At 37.5% G+C, this 26721-nt stretch overlaps 1 protein-coding gene across 2 annotated transcripts in view; it reads right to left on the bottom strand.

Annotated features, from left to right (window-relative positions):
- The window catches only part of wasf1.S (WASP family member 1 S homeolog), a 44717-nt gene that overhangs the window by 11579 nt on the left and 6417 nt on the right, over positions 1 to 26721 (bottom strand). The window contains exons 1-3 of one of the 2 annotated variants that reach the window (XM_041564017.1): positions 15839 to 15857; positions 6927 to 7087; positions 3376 to 3510 (exon numbers count right to left, since the gene is read on the bottom strand). In XM_041564017.1, coding sequence (XP_041419951.1) covers positions 3376 to 3510; positions 6927 to 7059 — 268 coding nt within the window. In that variant the 5' untranslated portion in view covers positions 7060 to 7087; positions 15839 to 15857. 2 annotated transcript variants of the gene reach the window in all.

Here is a 26721-nt window from a genome sequence, read left to right as displayed (position 1 = left end):
TAAATTGCATTATGTCTTTCTTTTTCCTTAATTAAAGAAATACAAAAAAAAAACAAAAAAACACGGAAGCCCTTAAAGTGATACGAACACTGTACCTACAGGTCTGCTTTTTAAAATAATTTTTACTTACATTCCTATACCTGACTGTTTTGACATCCTGACTGTTCCTTCTCACCCTGTCAGAGTGTGGACAACTGCTGCACAAATATGGCAGCCCCCTCACAGAGGAATACGGGGAATCAGAAAGGTAATGCAAAGGCAAATACCTTTATAACAAAATTACGAAAAGCATGTCAATGTTATGATTGATGGAAAAAAAAAAGATTTTAATTTCTGGTGTCCATATTTTAAGAAATGAATGGGATGGCTGTATTTGGCCTTTGGGCCACAGTTAGGCATCATTGATGTAAACTAGTAAAAATATGGACAAGGGGTACATTGTATGGCAAAATATGTAGCATGAGTTTAAACTCCTTAATCTATAATCTTTAAAGACTGGCACTGTTTAAAAAAAATATTTTTAAGGGGAATGCTTCAACGATGTATTCAGGGAGTTGTGTTACCCCCCGTGATTTCCATCTGAGAGAGCAGGTAGCAAAAAGTTTGGAAATGCCCCTCATGCATTTAAATAGCAATTGCTCACATTCATGAGTACACTCAAGAGTCAGGTGACTGGTGATCAAAAATGAAATCACAGCATTTTGATGCCTGTCAACAAGCATTACAATGTAATACTGCCACTGCCCTAAAATACTCCAAATAATTAGAAGGACTGTAAAATATCTCAGTACTGAATGTGACAATAAAATGCAGAGGAAATATCAGGTAACAGATAAGTAAGGTCAATCCTATTTCCGTCGAGCAGTGTTACCGATCAGTAATTCAATGATAACAAATTTGGGTTGCCAGAAAACAAAACAGAGGTAAGCTATGAAAGAATGTGCATTTTTAAACAGCATATACCAACAGGTTAACCGTCAGTGGCACACTAGTTTACCACTCAAATGATGGGTTAGGAAGTGATAGCGAGGAAAGACTTATGCATGGCTCTTATTTCCAGACTAAACCTTGCATGAGGTCCAACCTTTCAGCACTGAGAAACAGCTGCTTCCTAATGTTTTCCCAACAGTTGCTCCTTAAATACAACAGCTGCTGTTTCCTTAAACTATATTAACTCTGGATTATTTGATTAAAAACAACAGTACTTGCATTGTTAAATTAACTAACTAAATTAACTTACTCATGAATAGGTAGGAATTCTCTGTTCAACTGCCAACAGAACATTTAGGTTTCAGAAAAATCTGTTACATTACTGGAAAATGTACAGCATTTGATTAGAAAATGTAGTTTCCTACTGGGCAGCCATTGTTAATAGAGCAACAAACTGCTGGAAGACTTCTGTGTAAGTTTCACCTTTTAAAGGCTATTCTTGTTGCAGATCCAGCTACTTCCTCAGGCATCCGGAGCACACAGCAGTGTGTGACATTCTAGTGTGCCTTTCCTTTAGTTATGCTCTGTATTCCAAAATTGTTCTTTGATCATCCCAGGCAGACTCATACAGAGAGCACTTAGTTACAACTCAAGGAGCCCCAATTGCATTTTTATATATGATTTTACTGGAAACATTAAAGGTCAGTGCACAACAGTTGCAACTTTCCTGAAGCATTAACACAGATATCTGATAACTGAAATATTGTTTGAGGAAACTCATAATTCCTATCCTACAGACAATTAGGGCCAGATTATTATGTGGTGTAAAATAGTAATAAAAATAATGGCATCAAATATTTGCTACATTAAAAAGGAAGTTTTACATGGCCCACATTTAAAAACGACTGGAAGGAATCAGTGCCACATGAGGCAAAATAAGTTTGTAGTGCTCAGCAGGGTAGGCCTAAATCTACCTCCAGTCAAAATGCTCACTCTTACCAATGCCAATATGTTCTGTCACCAATATTAATTTGTGCAGCTTGGTTGGGATCCAGTACAAGGTACTGTTTTATTATTACAGAGAAAAAGGAAACAATTTGTAAAAGTTAGTGTTATTTGTATAAAATGGACTTCCTGTAATTCAGATCTGAATAGTCTGTTTCCGGATACGAGATCCTATACATGTACAGTACTTCTCAGTCACTCAATTTCCTAAGCACTTATAAACATGTATTTTGTCCCTTCAACCTTAAAGTAACAAATTGAAATTTAACAGAAAAACAATTAGAGGTTGAGTTTTTTTACTATAAAATTAAAAATTTTTTGTGGAAAACAAAAGTGAATTTTTTCAAGATTTATTATACCTTGAGGATGGAAAAAGTCAGAATCCAAAAATCCTCCATCTCAGACCTGCCGAGGTTGTAAATAAGTCAATGAGAAAGGTCCCTATACTATTTAGAAGTTTCTGTAGTCTACGCTGGAGTTAGCACGAAAATCTGACGATTCGGATTTTCACTCAGTTTTATCGCCGATCCGATTAAATTGTGCTTTTCTATTAATAAATAAGGTGGATTCTAGTTTGGTAGGACGTTTTTTATTTAAATACTCTGATATTTTAATTTATCAAAATCCGAATTTATCTAAGTAATTTAAGGAAATTCAATGTTCCTTTTATCTTTTTATTTACAATGCAGTTATGTAAACAAAGGCCTTGTGAATAAATATACGCCTGGCCAAACTATATGAAGCAGATGTAATGTGAACTGTATTTTTTTTGTGGAAACGTTAATATGGTTAATGGTTTTAACAGAAACTTGACTACCCACATACAGAAAGCTGGACAGAGATACCAATACTTTTCTCTAAAAATTTACATCTCTAAAGTATTTCACATTTTTAACTGCTCATTCACTGGAAAACTGTTGAACAACGATGTCCACATATTGGCCAAGTTGAAGGATGCCTTGCATTTTGGGTCTTTGGCAGTGCTGTTTTCTTGATCAGTTCTAGTAAGTCACCTATCCCAGAATGATGGGAAATTGTATAACTATATATAAAAAATTATAATAAAATATAAATAATTATAAGTTATAAAAAAATACAGTCTTAAACAGTGGGGTATAAAAACAATCTTATTTTACCTGAAACAGATGTTAAAAGGCATTAAGCAGGACAGGGCATTTGTATCAACTAAATATGCTACTGTAATACTTTCCTCCATTGGAATATTAAATGCAATGGAATGTGGAATTCCACATGACCTATTTCATGTGCTGGCTACAGACAATAGCAACTGTTCAGCTGTGTCAGCTTGTGAATATATTGTCTGTCCTTTTAACAAGCGATTTTTGTATTACGGTAAGGGAAAATGTTCAAATTTTCACTGGCTAGATATGAAGGAAAGAAATTAAAACATGCTATATTTAAAAGCCTTTGAGAACTTACATTCTTCCTCTTTTGGGTCAAGTTGTGTTACACTAACAGATAACCTGTCTACACGTTCTTGAAGAGAGTTAACTCGGAAGGAGAAACTGTGTGCCTCATTAAAGAGTTCGCCAAATATATCTTCTGCATATTTACCTGGAAGACAAGAGAAATACATTACACAACAGTAGTTGCTCTTATAGTGATACCACAGTTAGCATTCTTCAGAAGCTGGATTTTGTTACCTGACAAATAGAAAACACATTTCTATACATTTTCCTGTTTATGCATCCTGTTTATTGCTGGGAGAATGTTCTTTTTAGACTAAAATTCTTGTGAACTGTTATCCTAAATCTCGGGACTAAGGGTTAGGAGTTATAGAGGTAGGCAAATAGTTATTTACACTGGCAGATAAGGTTAAACAAAAATCAACCCAGAGTGTAGAGTCCCCATGGGTTACATTAAAAAAAGCGGGTAACCTGAGGATTGCAGGTGTAGATGCGGGTTGGCGGGTCTGTGGATCGCATGTTGGGTTTCAGATTTTATTTATAGCAAGTTTTTTTGTGTCTCCACAAGTTGCCACATGAAAGCCTAATGTTAGTACTATAAAGCTGCTAATATATCAGAAACAATGAAAGACACAGAAAATAGATATGCGCTGCAAATACTCATTCCACTTTTAATACATTGACTTCAATTTTGATTTCTGGAGTATAGGTCCCCTTTAAATGCCAAGCTCCATACCATAGATCTTTGTTCTAGGTAGCATAAAGCCTTTTCTATCCACCAAAAGATTGTAACAATTGAAGGTTTAGTAAATGAACAACAACTGTGATTTCCAACTGCTCAATGAATACAACTTTTAGCTGCAGTTGTGTGAAATAAAACCTACTCCCTGACATAAAATATTTTTTGTAAATTTAAAAGAATGAGAGCTATTTTTATTCTATAGCCCTGTATATTCTATATTCCTATTTATCTTCCTGCGCAAGAACGAAAATCATTGTAATATATGTACAGTCTAAACCCGATTTAAATGGTTATCACCATGACTATAGAGCAGCTTTTTTATATAAACTTTATAGTGTTTCTGAAGCAGACACATCTACCAGTTCAAGGTAGATGTATACAAAACCCACTTCATTTTTATTGTTACTGGTCAGAAATTGTGCACATAAAAAGACCACATGAGTTTAGGGTCAACTAGTATGAGAGTTTAAGGTGAAATGTCCAATTAAAAATTCCTTTTAGGGTTGCTAATATTGAAACGTGATGATTAACCCTGTTAATTGACATTTAATTATAATAATGATACTTCTTGGTTTGGATGCAGATCGCCGGCTTTTGAGGGGGCTTAGAACCCCTTAGGCAACGAGCAATGAGGTTTGGGAATTTTGCTTGAGGGACATGGTCATCCCTATGGCACACTCACTGGACCTAGAAGAGATGTGCCTGCTGTTCTACACCTTTTAGGTGTGAAGATCTGCTTGTTTGCCAAGTTCTACATAGCTGTTGATTGCTTGTTTGTGCCCATAAAACTTCAATAACATAGTAAAAGAAATGAAACAAAGCAATTTTGACCACAAATCTCACTAGGTGAAAAATCATTTTGAATTATATATTTACACTGTTAAGTTAGAATTGTGGGAAATATTATGGGGAAAATGCATGCATTAGAAGATTTTTATTTAAAAAATGCTGTTTATTGTAGCTTTGCGGTTCAGTAGTTTTTAGTACATTTTACCTGTTCTGGATTCAGGGGAAACTGTACTTTCTGGAAATATAAGGGGATTTTTAGAAATCACAAACTTACTATTTTGTGGCTTTAGTACACATAAAATGCACATACTTTATAACTGTATGTGTACATTAAGAACCAAAGCATTCAGAAGCCCCCTGGCATGCATATTTAAGATTTATTATGTTGGTACTATCGAAATGTGGAAGGAAAAATGCAGGTTTTGAACGACTTTCAGAAATTCAAAACTTAACTTTAGGAATGGTTTTCTATGGTGAACATAGTTCATATGGACTATTTTCATTTTGGTGCCTCTACACATATACTTTGGTAAACCTATGCACACTGGTCATCACATCACTGGCATTCACATTTAGGATGTTTCAACTTGGTACCTAATCACATGTAGGAAAATATTTTTAATTTAAAAAGGACTAACATTAGAAAAGCAATAAAAGCCTGGTAGTTTGGTGTAGGCATAGATATGTCACCATTTTAGTCAAAATGTGCACTTTATAAAAATGAATAGTTTCCTTGAGCTAACCTACTGCAATTTGTGGCCTTTAAATCTTAAGTATGTTCCAAGTTAAGCTTCCCATAGACGCAAAGATTTCTCATGCTGAACGACTGATTTTAGCGAAGTCCGACCAATCCTTTGAAATTATCATGCAGTTAGTGGGATTCGAACGATCGAACATCTTACGATTTTTTGGCCAACATCTGTTAGGAAATTGATCGGCCAGGTTAAAAAATCTTTGTCAGTCCTAGTGCAATCTATCTATGTTTGCAGGGCCAAGCAGGCAGCTACCCTTTGTTTTCCTGGCAAATTGGTCTTTTTAGTTGATGGACAATTCGTACGATCATACGATCGTTCCAAGATAATCGTGGTCTCACGATGACAATCAGATCTTTAAAATCTCAACATCTATGGCCAGCTTTACTTGTATTTTCATGCATAAAATAGGTTTCCGATACTGGTGTCTAAATTATAGGGATGCACCGAATCAAGGATTCGGTTCGGGATTCGGCCAGGATTCGTCCTTTTTCAGCAGGATTCGGCCGAATCCTTCTGCCCGGCCGAACCAAATGCTATTTTGCATATGCAAATTAGGGGCGGGGAGGGAAATCGTGACTTTTTGTCACAAAACAAGGAAGTAAAAGAATGTTTCCCCTTCCAACCCCTAATTTGCATATGCAAATTAGGATCCGGATTCGGTGCGGTATTCGGCCGAATCTTTCGCGAAGGATTCGGGGGTTCAGCCGAATCCAAAATAGTGGATTAGGTGCATCCCTACTAAATTATAAATTTTTTAGAATTTTGTCTGTACAGTGAATTTAGAATAACAGCAGCCAAAATTATCTATCTTAAGCTAAGCAAAAGTGCCAGTATCTCATGATAAACTGGTGTAATATCATCATCATCATCATTTATTTATATAGCGCTAATATGCATATAATACACAAAAGCCATGAATATCTTGTAAATTATATCCTTATAAACGGCGAGTTCTGATGTCATTTCTGTCACATGACTCACTGAAACTTGTGTATTATAATAAATAAAGTACCCCCAGTTGTAAAATATGAGGATATTAGAAGTTACCTCGGAGTTCCATGACCTGTATAAAAACACTCGGCCTTCGGCCTCGTGTTTTTATATGGTCATGAAACTCCTCGGTATATAATATCTTTATATTTTACAAGAGGGGGTACTTTATTCACTATATATTTTATACACAGAGACAATACAGATTTAAACAAAAAAATACAAGTAAAATAACAGCATATTAACAACTAACAAGCTGCTAAATGTATAAAGTGCAAAACGACTTACTTAAACTACTTAATTGTCTTATTATATTGGCCAGTGAAATGTTAGTAACACACTCCAGTTCATTCTTGATTCCTCTGGGAAGGGCAGTATGGCACAAGTGCCGAGGATCGATGTTTCTTTTAACCAGAGGCATTCTTTTTCAGAGCCTGGCACCAATACATCTGTAAAAGACAGAATAGGTTATTAAATCTCACAGAGAGATGGCAAGGATCAGCAATTACGGATGCTTTTTGTAGCATACAGGCAATTACACAAGGTGCTATATGTTGTAGCTTCAAATGCTAGAAAATATCCTGCCATAGACAATACTGACAAATGTCTCTGCTAGAACACCCATACTTTGCAAAATCTACATTATCCATGGTTTTAGCAAGTCTATATATAAGGGTTGGCAAAACTTCTGCTAAAATATTTGCTAACATTCACATATAGATAATCTTAACAATCGGTTTTGAATATATATTTGGATTAATAAATAAAATCTTGAAGGAAGGCTTGGAATCAGAATTGCTCATTACATGTACATTTTTTCTTAGGATGCTAAGAGCTGATGACCCTAGAACTAGGAGAAATTGAATTTGAGAGCTACTATTTATAAAACTCATGTGAAAAACCAGATATGGTCACCCATGTGGGCAAGGATATTGCTCACTGCCAGCATTTATTTCCACACCCCCCCCTCCCGATGTGTCCTTTAAAGTATAGAGCTCCAAATTACAGAAAGATCAAATGACCTTTAATGGATCTTGTTATGAGCTATGGGGTGCTGACCAAATATTGGACCACAAAATAAGGCCTGAATAAAAATAGTCTGAAAACGATTCAGTTAAAAATCCTTTAGTGACGTAAGTAGATGCGGACTGTAGCCGGTATACCACGTACAGTAAGTCCAAGCACTATCTTCTTTGAAACACCATTTCTACTTTATAAAACCTTGAACTGGTATGCTAACAATTATCGTAAACTCGTTAATTAAGAAAGGTCTGAATTTGGGGAAGGTCATCTCCCATTTTAATTAAATAATTCGAATGATTTAAAGTATTTTCTTTTTCTCAATAATAATAATAATAATAATAATAATAATAATAAAATAGTTCAATGTACTTTATCCTAAGATATAATTAATCCTTATTGGAGGCAAAACAAACCTACAGGGTTTAAATTATTTATAGCAGACTTATGATAAGGAAATCCAAATTACAGAAAGACGCCTTCCCCAGAAAACAGGTCCATAACTATACGTGCTTTTCAAGTACAATTTCCATAACTGTATGTGCTTTTCATGTACAATTTCCATAACTGTATGTGCTTTTCAAATACAGTTTCTTGTAAAGGTTCTGCTTACAATATGCAACCTAAATTACTAACAGTGTAAGTAGGGAAGTATGTAGGTGCAAAGGAGACAAAGGGAACAAAGAGTCCACAGGTTCTTAAGCTATAGAACAGAACTCTTCTCCAAAACACTTGAGAGAAAAATCTCACAGCACAAAGCACTTAAGAAAAAAAGAAGCCTTCGCAGAATACAGTCATGACTGTATCTATTAACAGTCCTCCAAATACTGGAATAAATTGAAAATAATTCCTATTTTTTATTTATCACAGCCAAAATCAACCACATATTGACAATCTGACCAGTAAAACCTAAACACGTTTAATCAAACTACAAAATAGTTTTTTGAAAAAAACTGATTAAAAAATCCCTTACTTGAACTGATGGGGGCAATACTGGAAAACCGCACGACAGCCACTGCACAGCTTGAAGAACTAAAGATAGATGTATCATTGATACGGCAAGACCTGCAGAATGTTAGGGAGAGAACAACGGAGGTCGAAAACAGGGTCTCTACTCTAGAAGACCAAGTTTCTCCCCTGCAAACCACTATACGAGGATTACAGCAACAGCTCCAAACAGCACTGGACAAAACAGATGATTTGGAAAACAGACATAGGCGTAACAACGTCAGGATCGTTGGTCTACCAGAGAGGGTAGAGGGACAAACTCCTGAAAAATTTACCGAAACTTGGCTGAAAGAATTGTTTGGAGCCAATATATTTTCTGAGGTGTTCATAGTGGAAAGAGCTCACAGAGTCCCTGCTAGGGCTCCTCCACCAGGAGCTCCTCCGAGGCCCTTCTTACTGAAAGTCCTTAACTACAGGGACAGAGACGCTATTCTTAGAGCAGCTCGCCAAAAAGGGGACATACAATACAACAACACCCGTATCTCCTTCTATCCCGACTTCTCTATCGCAGTGCAAAAACAAAGAGCTACTTTTCAGGGAGTCAAGAGGCGTTTGCGGGAGGCGCAGATCCAGTATAATATGCTCTTCCCCGCTAAACTAAAGGTCCTAGATAGCGGACGCTCACATATTTTTGCAACACCATCAGAAGCAGACAGCTGGTTAGATGCAAGGGGTCCACGGAGACAGGCCCCCGACAACAGTCCGAGAAGAGACTGAAAAAGGCAATTTTAAGTCTTACTAACGACCCTTCACCAATATAATCTCATGCTCCCCAGTGTCTACTGTAGACTTGGCTAAGCTATCTGCCTGATACTGAATTGGGGGGGAGAGACTTGCCACTCCCGGACCAACACGCAGATATTCTGTTCCATCTAGCTAGGCAAGCTGCTGTAACAAGAAGTGTGACACCTGACTACACGAATCAAGTCCTCGGATTACTTCCAAGCTGAGGGGCAAGACTACTTGATTATGGGGTCTGACATTTTCCTTTTTTTTTTTTTTTTTTTTTTTTTTTTTATATTAGGCAGTCCATTAGCCTACTCTATAACCGGGCCGGTAGGGACAATGGCTGTTCAAGTCCCTTTTGTTTATTTTCTTCTCCTTTTTAAATTTTTTTTTTTTTTTCCTTCTTTGACTAGTTTAAGTTCTGGGTTTGAAGGGGCGCGCACCCCAGTAATGACCACTTCCAGGTCTTTTGTTATGGGTTCTAGACCCACCCATGTTTGGAGGGTGGGTAGGGAGGGATCCGGGGGGATGTTAAAATTTTACTTATTTTCTGGAACGCTGAAATGCTTTATGTGTGTTATGTTAACTTTTATCTTCTTTCCTATTATGGTCACACTGGTCACTAGTATTGTACAGGTACTGAGGCCCCATCCGTTCACATATGTAGCTCTCCATGATCATGGCTACTTGTAATATAATCTCCTGGAATATCAGGGGGCTAAACTCCAAATTTAAGAGAAGCCTTATGCATAACTATATTAAGAAGCACGCACCCTCCATCCTTTTATTGCAAGAAACGCATCTGACAGGACAAAAAGTCCTTTCTCTGAAACGTCCATGGGTAGGATGGTCGTACCATTCCACTTTCTCCAATCACGCCCGGGGAGTAACTATATTAATAAAAAAAAATACTGTATTCTCGCTGACCCAAATAATTACGGACCATTATGGCCGATACATTATTCTTTATTGTACCCTCTATAACAAACCTTTGATTATAGTTAACCTATATATTCCGCCACCCTACTCTGGAACAGTTTTAGATATTGTTAATAACAAACTTGCAACTTTGCCACCAGCCCCCGTAAGTATATTAGGAGATTTCAACTCCATCATGGACCCCCAAATTGACCGCCTTAATGCACAAGGTACTAATCCCACTAAACTGGCTCAATGGGCGGAGGCCCTCCACTTGGTTGACACTTGGAGATGGAAACACCCGGGGCTGAGAGAATACTCCTGCCATTCTACCACACACCAATCATTCTCGAGGATTGATTTAGCTTTAGTATCCTCAGATATTCTCCCTTACATTGACAAAGTGCAATTTCTGCCGCGCATACTTTCTGACCATTCCCCACTTTTACTCTCCCTAAGATGGTCGACTCCAACGACTTCGAGATTGTGGAGGCTCAGTCCTCTCTGGTTGACCAACGACCTAGTACAAACGGCCAATACTGACGGTTACTCTAATTATTGGGCCCTTAATGCAAACTCAGCCCCACAAGCTATTCTTTGGGACGCCTCTAAGGCGGTTATGCGGGGGGCGCTAACAGCCGCAATATCACAGGCCCGTAGACAAGCCAGACAAACCATAGAACAGGCAGAGGCAGAAGCCTATCAGGCTGAAACTGATCACATCACTAACCCTACACCAGAGAATTACTCAATTCTACTAGAGAAACGTAATGCATTAGAACGACATAACACATTGCTGACCAAAAAAGTCCTTCTCTACCAATCGCAGAGATACTTTGAACAGGGGGACAAGAACGGACGGCTTTTAGCATACTTTGCAAAGACACAATGCCCTTCTACAGCTATACCGAACATTAAGTCGAACGGGGGTGACATGGTTAACGATCCCAAGCTCATAGTAGAGGAGTTTGCAAACTATTATCGTGGGCTGTACAGATCCACAGTGTCCCAATCCAGCACCACCCACCTACCCTTCCTAGACAACATCTCGATCCCAACCCTACATTCCTATGACAAGGACAACCTAAATCGACCTATTACAATAGAAGAAGTAAAAGAAGCCATTGCCTCCCTCCCGACAAACAAAACACCGGGCATAGACGGTCTTCCCTCCAACTGGTACAAGGCCCTCTCAGAACAGCTGGCTCCCCAGTTGCTGGCTACCCTTCACGCCTCCTTTGATCTTGGCTCCCTGCCCCCTTCATTTAGTGAAGCACTTATAGTTGTGGTCCCTAAATCCGGTAAAGACCCTGACCAGTGCAGTTCATATCGGCCAATCTCCCTTATAAACACTGATGCCAAAATTCTCGCCAAAATCTTGGCCACAAGACTCCAACGCTATATAATAGACCTGATTCATCCCGATCAATCGGGATTTATGCCAGGTAGGGCCACAAATATTAACATTAGGAGATTGTATACTAACATTGAAACGCAACATGCCAATGTGGGGACAAGAGCAATAGCCTCCCTAGACTCAGCTAAGGCCTTCGACTCAATAGAATGGCCCTACCTATGGGAGACCCTTCGCAGGTTTAACCTGGGTGACCAATTCATTAAATGGATACAGATGCTTTATTATAGACCAACTGCACGGGTCAGGGTTAACGGCATGATATCAGGTCCATTCCTACTGGAAAGAGGTACGCGACAGGGATGCCCGTTATCCCCATTTCTCTTTGCCTTAGCCATAGAACCTTTAGCCATAGCCATACGCGAATCTGAACAAATTGTAGGTCTCAAACTTGGCCCACTTACTGAAAAGATCTCCCTGTACGCAGACGATCTTTTGATCTACTTGGCAGACACCCAGAACTCGCTAGCATCACTGCTCACAGTAGTGGAGCAATTCGGAGGTTTCTCTGGCCTCAAAATAAACTGGGATAAATCCATTCTCTTCCCAATTGACAATCAGGACCCCCCTAACGATCTCCCCCCCAATGCTCCCCTTCAGTGGGTCCAGAAATTTAAATACCTTGGCCTCCACATACAAACAAATCTATCAAACTACATACAAGAGAACCTGGATCCCATAATTTCAAAACTTGAATCTGATCTACTGGGCTGGGCTAATCTCCCCCTATCATTGTGGGGGAGAATAAACCTGATCAAGATGATCTATCTACCGAAATTTCTATACCACCTCCATAATGCCCCCGTATACATTCCCAAATCAGTATTTAAAAAAATCAACCAATTGATACTTCCCTTTATATGGAACCGTAAGGTACCGAGAATTTCCTGGGAGAAATTGACAGCGGAGAGGGAGGATGGTGGACTCGCCTTACCCAACTTCCAGTTGTATTACCTAGCGGCCCAAGTGTATTACCTGCACTGGTGGTATCATCCGGACCCATATAACCCAAATATGGCGCTACATGCAAATATAATAGGGTCACTGGAAGGACTTAAAAATCTTCCCCATCGGCAAATCTCAGATGCCGGCAGTCTGCCATCCACCATCTCCACTCCTCATAGAGCCTGGACCCAAGTATTGAAATTATTCAAGAAAGGACCAATTCGGCTGAATCCACTATTACCATTATGGGGCAACTCCAACCTACTTCACTTCCGTAACCTAGAGGACTTCCTCTTCTGGCCAAGGCAGGGCATTAAATACCTGGGCGATCTTCTGCAAAACAGTACCTTCCCTTCACATACTGAACTACAAGCCAAATGCACCTCTCAGACCCTCCCACTTTTTCGATATTTCCAAATTCGACACACTTTTAAGGCCCAGTTTGGTACTCTTTCTCCTGTCCTTGCCACAATGACAATTGAAGACACACTCATAGCTGAACAAACAGTTAAGTTGGTGTCCAGGCTATACAAAAACCTGCTAGCCAGTGTCCCCCCTCCTTTCCACACAGCTCAGGTACGGTGGAAGACTAACATTCCAGAGCTGACCCAGGATGACTGGGACGAGGCAACAGAAACTATGTATAAAAGCTTAATAGCAATAAGGGATAGGCTGATTCAATACAAGGTGTTTCATCAACTCTATATCACCCCGCTTAAACTAAAGGCAATGGGTAAGACGGACACTGACTCCTGCCCCAGATGTGGAACTCCAGTAGCCAATTTTCTGCACATGATCTGGTCTTGCCCAGTGATAAATACTTACTGGTCGCAAGTAATGGCCTCGTTAGCGAACACACTCGAATTCCCAAATATACTCTCCCCCATTGTGTGTCTCCTGGGTGCAGTGGAACACCTTTTGCCCACTGTCTGTGCGAGATTAAGGTTTAGAGCGTTATTATTCTATGCTAAAAAATGTGTGATTATGCACTGGATGGGACCTACAGATGCAGCCACTTTGGTTTGTCTGTTTGACACAGAATAACTAAACACAGATATCCCATTTATCTCATTTAACACAGAAAACTGTGACATAACATCCCATCTAATTAAAGCATTCACCATTGTGAACAATGGTGCTTTGGTATGCTAATGAAAAGGTTAAATGCATTAAATGAGTTAAGATAACTTTAGATTACACAGTTTCTTCAATTAACTCTGAGTCATGACGCATTTAACTCACAAATCCAAGTGGCTTCATCTGTACCCCTCCCACAAAGGACTCCTGGATTAACCTTGTTGATTCCACTATACCCAAAATAAAGCTTACCCATGAAGCGAGAGGCACCGCAGATAAATTTCAAAAGATATGGAGTCCTTGGTGGGAAATGGGACCGGGCGTGCAACCTAGAATTTATCATGCAACCGGATAATATATATATACTTACACTATACCTGTAATGTCTTCTGATGCTAACTTACCCTCAATCTACGCTGTACCACTTGTAAGCAAATAATTATGGACCAGTGACACATGTCTTAACTATGCACATGTTTTTGGATATATTACTTTTATTTTTTCTTGTTTGTAATGTTTCTTAAAAGCAAATAAAACATAACCTTTTAAAAAAAAAAATCCCTTACTTTGTCAAATGGGTTCTTTCACTGAGGGAGTCCATACTGTGACTATAACAGAGACTATAACATGTAAATTTCAGGAGCATGCTCAGATTATAGCACTGCCTTGAGTATTCTACACAAAATGCCTTGTTTTAGTAAACTCCTCCACTAGAAGTATCTTGAGATTTCCCTATCTTGTCCCCTGCTGGTGATGTTATTATGCAAATGAAGGGCGCACACTAACTTCCAGAAGGTGGCAGCACTACTGAACAGCAGCTAACACAGAGGTTTCGCTGATTTAAAAATAGTTTAGAAGAGTTGATAATGAATTTCAACAGAGCATGTGCGAGATTTCAGAGCTACAGTTGGCTGGGAAGATATAGGTAGGAGAAGCCAGTGAAATCCAAGATGCCTGCCTCAGCTAGAACTGCAGTGGAGATAGGGGAGATCTTGCAGAAGGTATAGTGAGCTGATGATTTTCATTATACAAAAATTCTGTTTTAAAAATCAGATTTCTTAAACTTTCACATAGTGTATTTACTTAGTAAATTATTTTAGTTATGATTGGTGCCCTTTAAGCCTTCTACAATACAGGAAGTGCTTTTGTGTTACAAAACAGTTCCAGACTCCCCTAATGTAACATCAGGATATAGACAGCTTCAGTTTTTAAAGGAATAGTAACACTAAAAATGAAAGTATCTTAAAGTAATGAAATATAATGTACTTTTGTGTTTCACTTGTAAAACTAGTGTGTTTGCTTAAGAAACACAACTGTATTTTATATAAACAAGCTGTGTAATCATGGGGGCAGCCATTCAAAGCTGAAAAAGGAGAAAAGGTACAGGATACTCAACAGGTAACAGATAAGTTATGTTGTATAAAATAGGATTCTTCACGTATCTATCTACTTTGTGTTCTGTGCTTGAATGGCTGCCCCCAAGGCTACACAACAGCTTGTTTATATAAACTATAGTAGTTTTTCTGAAGCAAACACACCTTCCTTTAAGTAAAAATACAGAAGGGCTAAGAAATTTTGGAAAAAGATTTTACAAATAACAAAAGGAATAAAGGAACCGTACATTTGCAAAAAAAAAAACATGTCTGTTACTAAGAACAAAAAGCTGGGTTTGCCACTGGAATTGCATGAGCATGCTCAAGCTTCCCACACAGTTTGGGAATGGCACACAGCTTCTAAATTGGACTGACATAAGCTCAACTGTAGGCAAATGTTCATATTTTTATTTTGTTCTTCAGTGTTACTTCAGTGTTACTTTGGCTTTGCATTTTGGCAACTCAACAGGGTGTGTTTTACATATCTATATTGATTTTATTAAAACGGGTAACAGGAAATCAGGGTTCAAGTCTATTTCTGTAGTTTTGGGATAGCATGCCTCAAAGTGAAGGAACACTAGTTCTGACTATATTATTTATGTTACATCCATTTATGTATATGTATATTGTAGTAAATGTAGACAAAAGCAAAAGATATAGGTTTTATTCCAAACTCTTAAGTAGTCTGATTGCAAAGGATAATGAGAGGGACAACTCACCCAATCAGTAGCTATAAGGATAAATTCCAACATTTTTCCAAGATAGAAAAATAATGAGGTCATATCTGAAGAGAAATGGTAATACAATCCAAATTAACTGTGTTCAGCAAACAAATTCATGTTAAACTCGAGATGGATCATTGTCCGGTGGCTGTTTTTAAAAACAGTGAAACTGGATAGACTTTAGGATAGGTAAGAGGAAGATGAGCCAACAACAAAATGTCTGGCTTACACTGTAGAGGAGAAGAATTTTCAACAAAGCATGATCCTTTAAAGGGATGCGGTCATGGAAAAACATGTTTTTTTCAAAACGCATCAGTTAATAGTGCTGCTCCAGCAGAATTCTGCACTGAAATCCATTTTTCAAAAGAGCAAACAGATTTTTTTTATATTCAATTCTGAAATCTGACATGGGGCTACACATATTGTCAGTTTCCCAGCTGCCCCCAGTCATGTGACTTGTGCTCTGATACACTTCAGTCACTCTTTACTGCAAGTTGGAGTGATATCAACCCCAACCTCCCCCACCCCCCAGCAGCCTAACAAAAGAACAATGGGAAGGTAACCAGATAGCAGCTCACTAACACAAGATAACAGCTCCCTGGTAAATCTAAGAACAGCAATCAATAGTAAAAGCCAAGTCCCACTGAGACTGATTCAGTTACATTGAGTAGGAGAAACAACAGCTTGCCAGAAAATAGTTCCATCCTTGTGCAGGCACAAGTCACATGACTGGGGGCAGCTGGGAAACTGACAATATGTCTAGCCCCATGTCAGATTTCAAAATTCAATATAAAAAAATCCGTTTGCTTTTTTGAGAATTGGATTTCAGTGCAGAAGTCTGCTGGAGTAGCAATATTAACTGATGTGTTTTGAAAAAAACATGGTTTCACATGACAGTATCCCTTTAAAATACCCTTTGGCCATGTAGGCAGCATAGCCCAATAAACTAGACAGAACAAAATTAATACCATATCATGTTACAATATATTTTACTAAAAAAAAGTTATGGTCTTGGATTAAAAGTCATGAATGCACGTCACGTGCTGCGGTAAAGTATCCATGTAGATGTACCTTTAAGCCTCACAGCAGCTTCAAGTTCAACTTGACAGTACAGCCTTTATTCCCCCAAGTCACTCTATATTTGGCTGGGGGACCTCAAGGTTTTTTACCTACGAGTAACATTCAAATGTAAAAAGAGTTGGAGAAGAACACAAGCATGATAAAAGTTCCTGGGGATCCAATAAGTGCGGTGATTGCCTATTTGGTAGCCGCTGTGTGGGCTAGCAGACTACATGAGGCTCTGTATGGCAGCATACATGGTTTGTATGCAACCAAAAGCTGCCTCAAAGCCAGGAATTGAAATATAAGCACATATTTTGAGGCCATTGGGAGCAACATCCAAAGAGTTGGTGAGCAACATGTTGCTCTTGAGCCACTGGTTTGGGATCACTATATTAAGCCATTAAAAATGTCCAAAACAACTCAATTCAAAATAGTTTTCTCCTTCATTGCCATGGATGTTTGAAACATTATTTATCTTTTTTGTGCCAGTTTCATTAATTAAAAAAAAAAGTTAAGCAAAGTTTCATTATTTAAAAATCTTTATCGCACAGTTACATAGTTAGTTACATAGTTAAATTGGGTTGAAAGAAGACAAAGTCCATCAAGTTCAACCCCTCCAAATGAAACCCCAGCATCCATACACACACCCATCCCTACTTTTAATTAAATTCTATATACCCATACCTATACTAACTATAGAGTTTAGTACCACAATAGCCTTTGATATTATGTCCGTCCAAAAAATCATCCAAGCCATTCTTAAAGGCATTAACTGAATCAGCCATCACAACATCACCCGGCAGTGCATTCCACAACCTCACTGTCCTGACTGTGAAGAACCCCCTACGTTGCTTCAAATGAAAGTTATTTTCTTCTAGTCTAAAGGGGTGGCCTCTGGTACGGTGATCCTCTTTATGGGTAAAAAGGTCCCCTGCCATTTGTCTATAATGTCCTCTAATGTACTTGTAAAGTGTAATCATGTCCCCTCGCAAGCGCCTTTTTTCCAGAGAAAACAACCCCAACCTTGACAGTCTACCCTCATAATTTAAGTCTTCCGTCCCTCTAACCAATTTAGTTGCACGTCTCTGCACTCTCTCCAGCTCATTTATATCCCTCTTAAGGACTGGAGTCCAAAACTGAACTGCATACTCCAGATGAGGCCTTACCAGGGATCTATAAAGAGGCATAATTATGTTTTCATCCCTTGAGTTAATGCCCTTTTTTATGCAAGACAGAACTTTATTTGCTTTAGTAGCCACAGAATGACACTGCCCAGAATTAGACAACGTGTTATCTACAAAGACCCCTAGATCCAGTGACAAAGTGGTACTCCTTGCTCTTGTATTACTGGCCCATTGCACCATTGCTACTTTTAACCTCATGTCTGCTGGGGCTCTTTGATCACACCATTCCATTGGTTACCAGAGGTATACAATAGATTAAAGCAGGGGTGTCCAAACTACGGCTGAGGGCCACATGCGGCCCAGGATGCATATGAATGCGGCCCAGCTTGAAACGATTGGTTCCCGAGGAAACGTCATGTCGCAAAAGATATAGGAGGGGGGACTCTGCCCATTGCCCAGTTAGTAATAATAATATAATAATAAGTCTATTTAATATCCAGGTGTCTGATATTCCAGTGTATAGCTCCATCTGGTTATCCAACTGGCATTGTAGTTCTTTTCTGTGTATTTCCTTTACATTTACAAATCAAACGTGTTTGTGTATTTCATGTGTGGCCCCAGACAATTTTTCCAATGTGGCCCGGCGAGCCAAAAGTTTGGACACCCCTGGATTAAAGAGTATCCTGATGCCACAGAATTGATATATAGCTAGCAAGTGGTTAAAGAGCAACCACAGTGCTAATGTGACATAAGCTCAGCCTAACGACCCCAAAAGAAATAAGTTGCCTAAACTTCAGGGAAAAGCATCAGCAAATGTTAATGTTAGTTTAATTTAGTTATTTTCTGCACAGCTTTTTCCTTACCTAAAAATATATTTTGTAAAAGATAACAAATAACATAAAAACTGCAGGTAGCACAGTAAACCCTGTTGTTCCAAGTAATTGCAATAAATTGCCAACCTAAATAAAGGAGTTCATCACAATTGTCCCAAAATAAAATCATATGACTAAACACAAGCATATGCTATTGATTGGGCTTCAATATAACACAATATAACTATTTTAATAAGCAGGATAAAATTAATATAAAAAAAATACTGTTAAACTCTCTATTATTGTAGCAAACATGATGAACAAAGATTCCAAATTTTCTCTACAAACAAAATTTGTTGAATAAGGCAGTTATTCAAATCTTACCCAGGATTCTTTGTGGCACCAATTACATCTTTTAAGTAACAGTTTTGCACTTTAAATCGCCTACGACAAACACCCACATGCAACAAACACTTTAGCTTTTCTATTCTACAGTTCTACAGTACTAAGTGTCAAAGAATTAAAGGAACAAAAGGCAGATTTAAAGGAAAATGAAAGGTAAATTACACTTGGGGTGTCAAAAGTTAGGCACCTCCAAGTGATTATATTGATTTACCCGACACCCCAGGCCAGTGCTGCTATCAGCACAAAACTACACCGGCCCAGGGTTCCTCCAGCGAGCAGCATGGAGCAAGCCTCTTCCTACTTCCTCGGTCTTCTAGAGGCAGTAGAGTGGAAAGCCTGCTATTTTCATTCTGCGTCTGCCCTATGAAATTTGAAAACCAAAGAAGAATGAAGAAGATTGCTCAGTGGTGCTCGCTGGAAGAACCCTGGGCCGGTGTAGTTCTCTGCTGATAGGAGCACCAGCCATAGGTGTCAGGTAAGTAAATAGAATCAACTTGGATGTGCCTAAATTTTGGCACCCCCCAATGTAAATTGACTTTCCTTCTCCTTTAAATCCATTTTTTTGTATTCCTTTGCATAACCTAGTGCAGGGGTGCCCATACACTTACAAATATGCGGTCTACTTTTAATAATGCAATCCAATCAATATGTACCACCTTAGCAGTGCTGCTCACACAATGCCATGGAAAATATAATCAAGTTAAATGTGACAATTGCTATATTTTAATATATTTTAAGAGCAAGACAAGTCTGTGGTACCCCTTTTAGGGTCTGGTTACACAATAGAAAAGGCAATATTGATCTATTGCAATGGTTACCCATACTAAAATTATACCTAAAGGGTTTCCGTCAGGATTATAGCTTGTATTACTAAATTACACTGTGTACATTTTAAATAATTAATGCTACAATTTAAAACTTTAGGCTGGGGCCAGACGGGTCTGAAATCAGCCCCTCAATATCTTCTTCTGTTAGTGTCTGGAACCATAGTGTTGGCTCCAGTGAGAAAAAATGGAGCAAAATGCAAAGTTTTGCGTTTCTTAGCCGAAATCCACAAGTGCATTCACGCAGACACAAGGCATCTGGCCACAAACAGAAGAACAGCAGCAAGGGGCTGAAATCAGACTTCAGCAGATTTCAGCAGGCTGATTTAGACCCTGTTTGGACCCAGCCTTATACCTGAACAAATAGCTGTAATATTGGTGTATAGGCAACTCAGGCCACTGTGCCTGATCCTGAGCTTTTAAAAAGAGCCAGCACTTCACAATGGAACTGTTCTCAGATAAGCCAATGTTTATGTTGTTTCTCATATCTACCACTATAGGGGCATGGGAATACTTTTAGCAATGCAGGTGTCAAGCAGCAGTTACCTTCCTATTGTTCTGTTGATAGGCTGGTGAGGGGCATATCACTCCAATTTGCAGTGCAGCAGTAAAGATTGTGGGCACCTGGGAAACTAAGAACATGTCTAAACCTGATCAAATGTAAAGAATAAGGGGCAGATTTTACGAAGTGTGAGATTAGGATTCACCACAGAAAAACCTCACTCACTTTCTATTCATTCCTATGGGATTTTTTTTTTAAAAGCATTTTGTCAAATGTTGAACTCTATTGATAAATACAATTCTAAAAACCTCATAGGAATAAATAAAAAAGTGAGTCGGTTTTTGTCTGCTTAGCTCTAATATCACACAAACTGCCCCTAAATATTAAATATTTTCAATGCTTTCCAAAGCAGGATTTTGAGGAGGGGTGCTATTAACTAATGGGTTGGGGGCAGAGAACTTACATGCAAATTTGATTTTAAGTTTTATAAAGCAAAAGTGCATATAGCAATTTAAAGGAGTGTTATTCCTTACAATTCTATCTTTCCTCTCCTTTGCTTTCTCTGGCTGACACGGTTACTGCAACCCTGGGAAATGTTGGAAAGTTAGCCAACAGGAACCATATGAGTGAATTTGTTTATATCTAAAACAGTTGCAGATATATGCTCTGCTGTCAATTCTTGTCTTGCCAGCAAAATAATATCTGTATCCCTTAATAGTAATAGAATCTCCTGTAATTTTAAAATTGTAGATCCCTTTTAAGAGCCAGAGCGTATAGACATCCTTTAGATAATTCAATAACGATAAAAAAAGATAAAAACATATGAATTATACTATAGCGAATGACTATATATATATATATATATATATATATATATATATATATATATATATATATATATATATATATATATATATATATAACTTGGACTTAATACAAAGAAAAACATCTTATTACAAAAAATCCAACGTTTCGAGCACATACATACATACATACATACATACAAGCAGTCATGCAAATTATTCTACCCATGAGGAGTGCTTGCATAGTATGAATGGACAGTATGTTCAGGCTGACATTTAAAGCATATGCTTGGCATAAAAAGGCCCAAACTATTTAATGAATATGCAGAGTTGAAAAAAGCGCAGCCATGAAACTGTTTTAGGCCTTTAAACACAGACTTAAATACCACAATGTCATTTTTTTAAATAAAAAATATAAAGCTTATAGTATATTTAAAAAATGATTAAAATGTTATTCATTTGTTGATATATGCTTATAATTACCATAAAGAGTTATAAAAAAATGATTAAAGAAGTGGTTCACCTGTACATTTCCTATTAGTATGTTCTAGAATGGCTAATTTTAACCAACTTTTCAATTGCTCTTCATTTTTATAGTTTTTTACTTATTTGCCTTCTTCTTCTTTTTTGAAATGGGGGTCACTGAACCTGAACCTTACTATTATTTACTGCTACTTTTTATTACTCATATTTCTATTCAAGCCTCTCATACTCATATTTAAGTCTCTTATTCCAATCAATGCATGGTTTCTAAGGTAATTTGGACCCTAGCAACCAGATTGCTGAAATTGCAAACTGGAGATCAAATAATATATATGAAAACAAACTGCAAATTGTCTCCAAATATCACTCTCTACAAGTAAAGGTTAATTTAAAGGTGAAGAACCCTTTTAAAGATTTGCTTGCTTAATTTACATTCCCTAACCCATACCTCCCAACATTTAAAAATTAAAAGAGGGACAAAAATATCAGGCGCAATTTTTTTTGACCCGGACCATTTTATGACCACACCCCCTAATTACCATGTCAATTTTACAAAATTTGCCAGGTTATGAAAGTCTGAACACATTTCTGAGAGTTTTTGGTCCATGTTTTATGTGTTATAATAGTTTTGCTAATAAAGTTGAAATTACCCTTTAAGCTGTGAGTCAGTTTCTCCAATAGACTTGCTTATCTTAAATATTTACAATTTTTCTTTGCTTATCTTTAACTGTTACAAATGTATCAAAGTCCAGCTGTTGAGCGTTCTGAGCTATCTGCCAAAAAGCCTCTTATTTTAATTACGTTTCAGAAACTTTGTAACTTTTATTGGTGTCAGTGCAGGAGAAACTCAGATAGAATAGAAACTCAGGACATTTCAGTAGAAACCCGGAACTGCTGGCTGAGCTATCAAAATCGGGATTGTCCTGCAGAAATAGGGATGGTTGGTAGGCATGCCCTAACCCTCACACTTTGCTGCTTTTTCCCCCCTATATATACAAATTTTATGTTTGAACATATTTATCTTAATAAAGACAAATACTACAACAACTTAGCAACTTTCCAATATACATGAATTACTAATTAGCAATGGTTTTAAAAGTATTTGTAAATACGGTTATTAAAAGCAGCTGCACCGCTTCAAAAGATGGAACCAGCTGTGCATAATAAAAAAAAAGTAATGCAATCGCAATTCCAAAGAACATTTTAAATTAATATATTCTGCAAACTTGCTTAGAATTACATGCTATTTTATTAGGCAAACCCTTATTTTTGGGCTTAGAACCCCTTTAAAGGAAGTGTACAGCCCACAACATATTTAAGTGATGTTTACAAAGAACAATCAAAAGAACCAGTATCACGATGAACTTTTTTTTTTTTAATAGCTTGTATCTGTATCACGTTTACACAAAAAAAACTTTTTTCATTCCATAGTAAGCCATAGGGCTCTAAGTAATTTTGCTATTTACATTTGTTTTTGGAGATACAATATTTAGCAGTTTTTATGCTGCTATTATCATGAAGGTGCAACAGAAGTACTACCTGCTGCTCTGTTTTGGCAGGGGTCTGAAAAAATCTTAAGTCTTAAGTTTAAATTACTGATGTAGAACTGACAGATACTGACACTCACACTTAATGAATCAGTAGAGAAGCATCAGGAGTTGTTTCCTGCATCACTAACAAGCTTTTACCTTTCTGTATGCCCCCTATCTTGTTTGCCATAGGCTTTATGTGTAAAAGATAGAATGCATATCTGAATACATAATTTTTATGAATCCACCATTATCATTCTCTTATTAAAGCATCATGGCAGGTTGTTTTTTATTTAAATTAGGTATGCATCAAATCCTGGCACTTATTGCAGGATTCATACTCACCCCTTTAAAATGAGACTTGTATGAAATGAACATGCTAAATTACAAAATAGAACTCCAATTCAAAGGGATGCACCAAATCCAGAATTCAGTGCCTGGCTGAACTGAATCTGAATCCTTAAAATCATGCAAGTTTTTGTCATACTTACACTGCAGCATAGATATCTGGAATAAGAACCTTAATTTAGAAGTTTTTGTAACTGATGTTTCCACTATATAAACTGTGCATCATTTTATACATAATTAGCAGTTCGCAATATGATAGCTCAAAACTTTAAATCCTCTTCCTTCTGCCAATCTCTATACAGTCTCTCTGTTGTATCAAAAGCAGATTATCAAATAATGATCAGCACTTTATGGCTGGAGAAGGAGTACAACAATAAAAAGTAGGGATGCATTGAATCCACTATCTTGGATTCGGCCGAACCCCTGAATCCTTAGTGAGAGATTCGTCTGAATACCGAACTGAATCTGAATCCTAATCTGCAAATTAGGGGTGGGAAGGGGAAAAATATTTTTCACTTCCTTATTTTGTGACAAAAAGACATAACGCCCATTAAGCTGTGTTGAAAAATATTTAACTACTTTATGTTTGTTATATTTTTATTAAAAGAAAACAAAAAAATGCACCACTCAAATTAACCACCATTTACGACACAAATACAAAAAAAAAGACATTGAACCATAAAAAAATAACATCCATTGTTAAACATATTTTTCTAGATAAACCAACCTATTATGACACATCAGTCATGATATATCAGTTTAGGAATGCTGCAAACAACTAAAACAAAACGCAAAACACAAAAATGCCAATTCTTCCTTATTAAAAATAGTAACTTCCTCTAATCATCCACTGTTGATGCACTGAAATACGCATCTCTCTAAATGCATCTAACAGTGGCCATACACAAGCAGATTTAAGATACTGATTTAGCAGCTTATCTGCCCATGTATGGGGCCCACCAACAGGCATTCCCAATCGATATCTGGCCAAAAAACTGGCCAGAACTCGATAGGGCAGGCTTGATTTTTGATGTGGTCCTCAATTTATGATTTACTATTTGCATCCCTCTTTTTGGTTCCTAAGGGCCAAATGTTCTAGCACAATATTGCCCATTGCATATTCAGGGAAATACTCGCTCGTTTGCCAACCAAACATGCAAATCTTCCAGAGGTCTTACATGATCACCTTAAAGGAATTGTTCAGTGTAAAAATAAAAACTAGGTAAATAGATAGGCTGTGCAAAATAGAAAATGTTTCGAATATAGTTAGGGACTTGAGGGGAGACCACATGGGTCATATCTGTTGCTTTTAAATCTGAGCGGAATGCTGAGGATCAATTGCGAACTCACTGAATAGATATGTCCCATGTGGCCCCCCCCCTTCAAGTCGCTGACTGGCTCAGAGTTAGAGAGCTGAAAAGCAGAAAGTAGTGTTCTGGCTATTATGTTAGACATCTAGTCACTCCAGCCTTTATACATTACATTTTTGGCTAACTAACTATATTAGAATTTTTTTTAATTTTACAGAATCTATTTACACGGTTTTTATTTTCACACTGAACTGTTCCTTTAAGTCTTATGTCAAACTGTACATTTTCTATGCCTGAGTTTTGGCGATCTCCCCCTTGAGTGCAGTGGCAGGAAAATATATACCTACCATTCCATGGGCACAGTGATATGCACATCGCTTTTATTCCTGTCACTAAAAATATAGGACAGGTGTGGGAAAGATCAACCTATTCTCTGCCAATGTACAAAACATGCAGTACGACCTAAGCTTATCAGCCGCACACAACACAGTGCTTAGCGAATTAGTTTTCTTACGCATCACCTAGGGGCTTCAGATGCTTAGAAAATTATGTCAATCATAAATACATGTCCAAGGAGTCTTTGGAGAGGCTGGAGCCATATAAAGAGTCAAGTCCCTTGCTAAATTACCCCGACTTACTACCTGTAAGATATCAGTGCAAATGTTAACAAACAAAAAAGAGAAAGCAAACAAGGACATACTGTTCAGGATTGACTCTTAGAACGAAGCATTGAGATTAAATAAAGAAACTGCCAGAATGAAGGATAATTTGTACATTAAGAGCATTGGGACTAGGTATTTTGAATGCTCCAGGGGGAATTAGTACAGTGAATCAGTATAACTAGTATTTTGTAGTGGCTATAAGTAATTCTGTGGGGGTTATTTATTAAAGTCCTATTTGTTCTGGTCAGACTTTTTGTGACTTATTAAACCCCAACGGTGTTAAAAGTCTGAATAAAAAAGTATTCCAACTCAGACCAGCTGAATTCATGTAGAAGTCAAAGGCAGATATCCCGTTGACATTTTGAAGATATCCTCATCTGTGCTCAGTTTCGTTCGATAATCTAAAGATTGTTGTTTCGGAAAAGTTGCCGTTTTCATCAACAAATCAGAAAAAAACGCATTATTCGATTTTTACAGTAGTCTTTTCCCGCACAAGAAATTTTCGTAAAAATTTCTTGATAAATAGGGGGGGAGGTCAGTGCGGATTTGGTCAGAGTGGTTTTCAGAAAATAGTAAAAGCATTTTATTTGATAAATAACCCTGTGTGTCATTGCCCTTAGGGAAACAATTTACCCAATACTTTGCATTTTGCACATGTCAAAATTTGCTCTCTCTACTCCTCCTTTTAAGTAAATCTAAAAGTATTCTAAAAAAAATAAAGTAGTAACAGAGCAAAGAAGATGTGATAGGCAACATGAAAATGGATTTACCTCTATTTAGCAAAAGTTCAATTAATAACGCAATGATGTAATAAACATGTTATGCCTATAATTCTACTTAAAAGTATGCTAAATTTTATAAAAAAAATAAACAAATAAATATGATTAGAATTTACTAGATGAGATATAACAATACTGAAATGCTATCACTGTGGTACTGTGCAAAATGAATAACTCATTCATATGAACACAAATTACTAACGGCAATATTTATATATGTAGGAGCTTCCATGATGG

This window comes from Xenopus laevis, chromosome 5S (assembly GCF_017654675.1).
Source record: "Xenopus laevis strain J_2021 chromosome 5S, Xenopus_laevis_v10.1, whole genome shotgun sequence".
Lineage (NCBI taxonomy): Eukaryota > Metazoa > Chordata > Amphibia > Anura > Pipidae > Xenopus > Xenopus laevis.
Note: the sequence above shows the minus strand (reverse complement) of the source record. Positions and strands in the feature narration are given on the sequence as shown.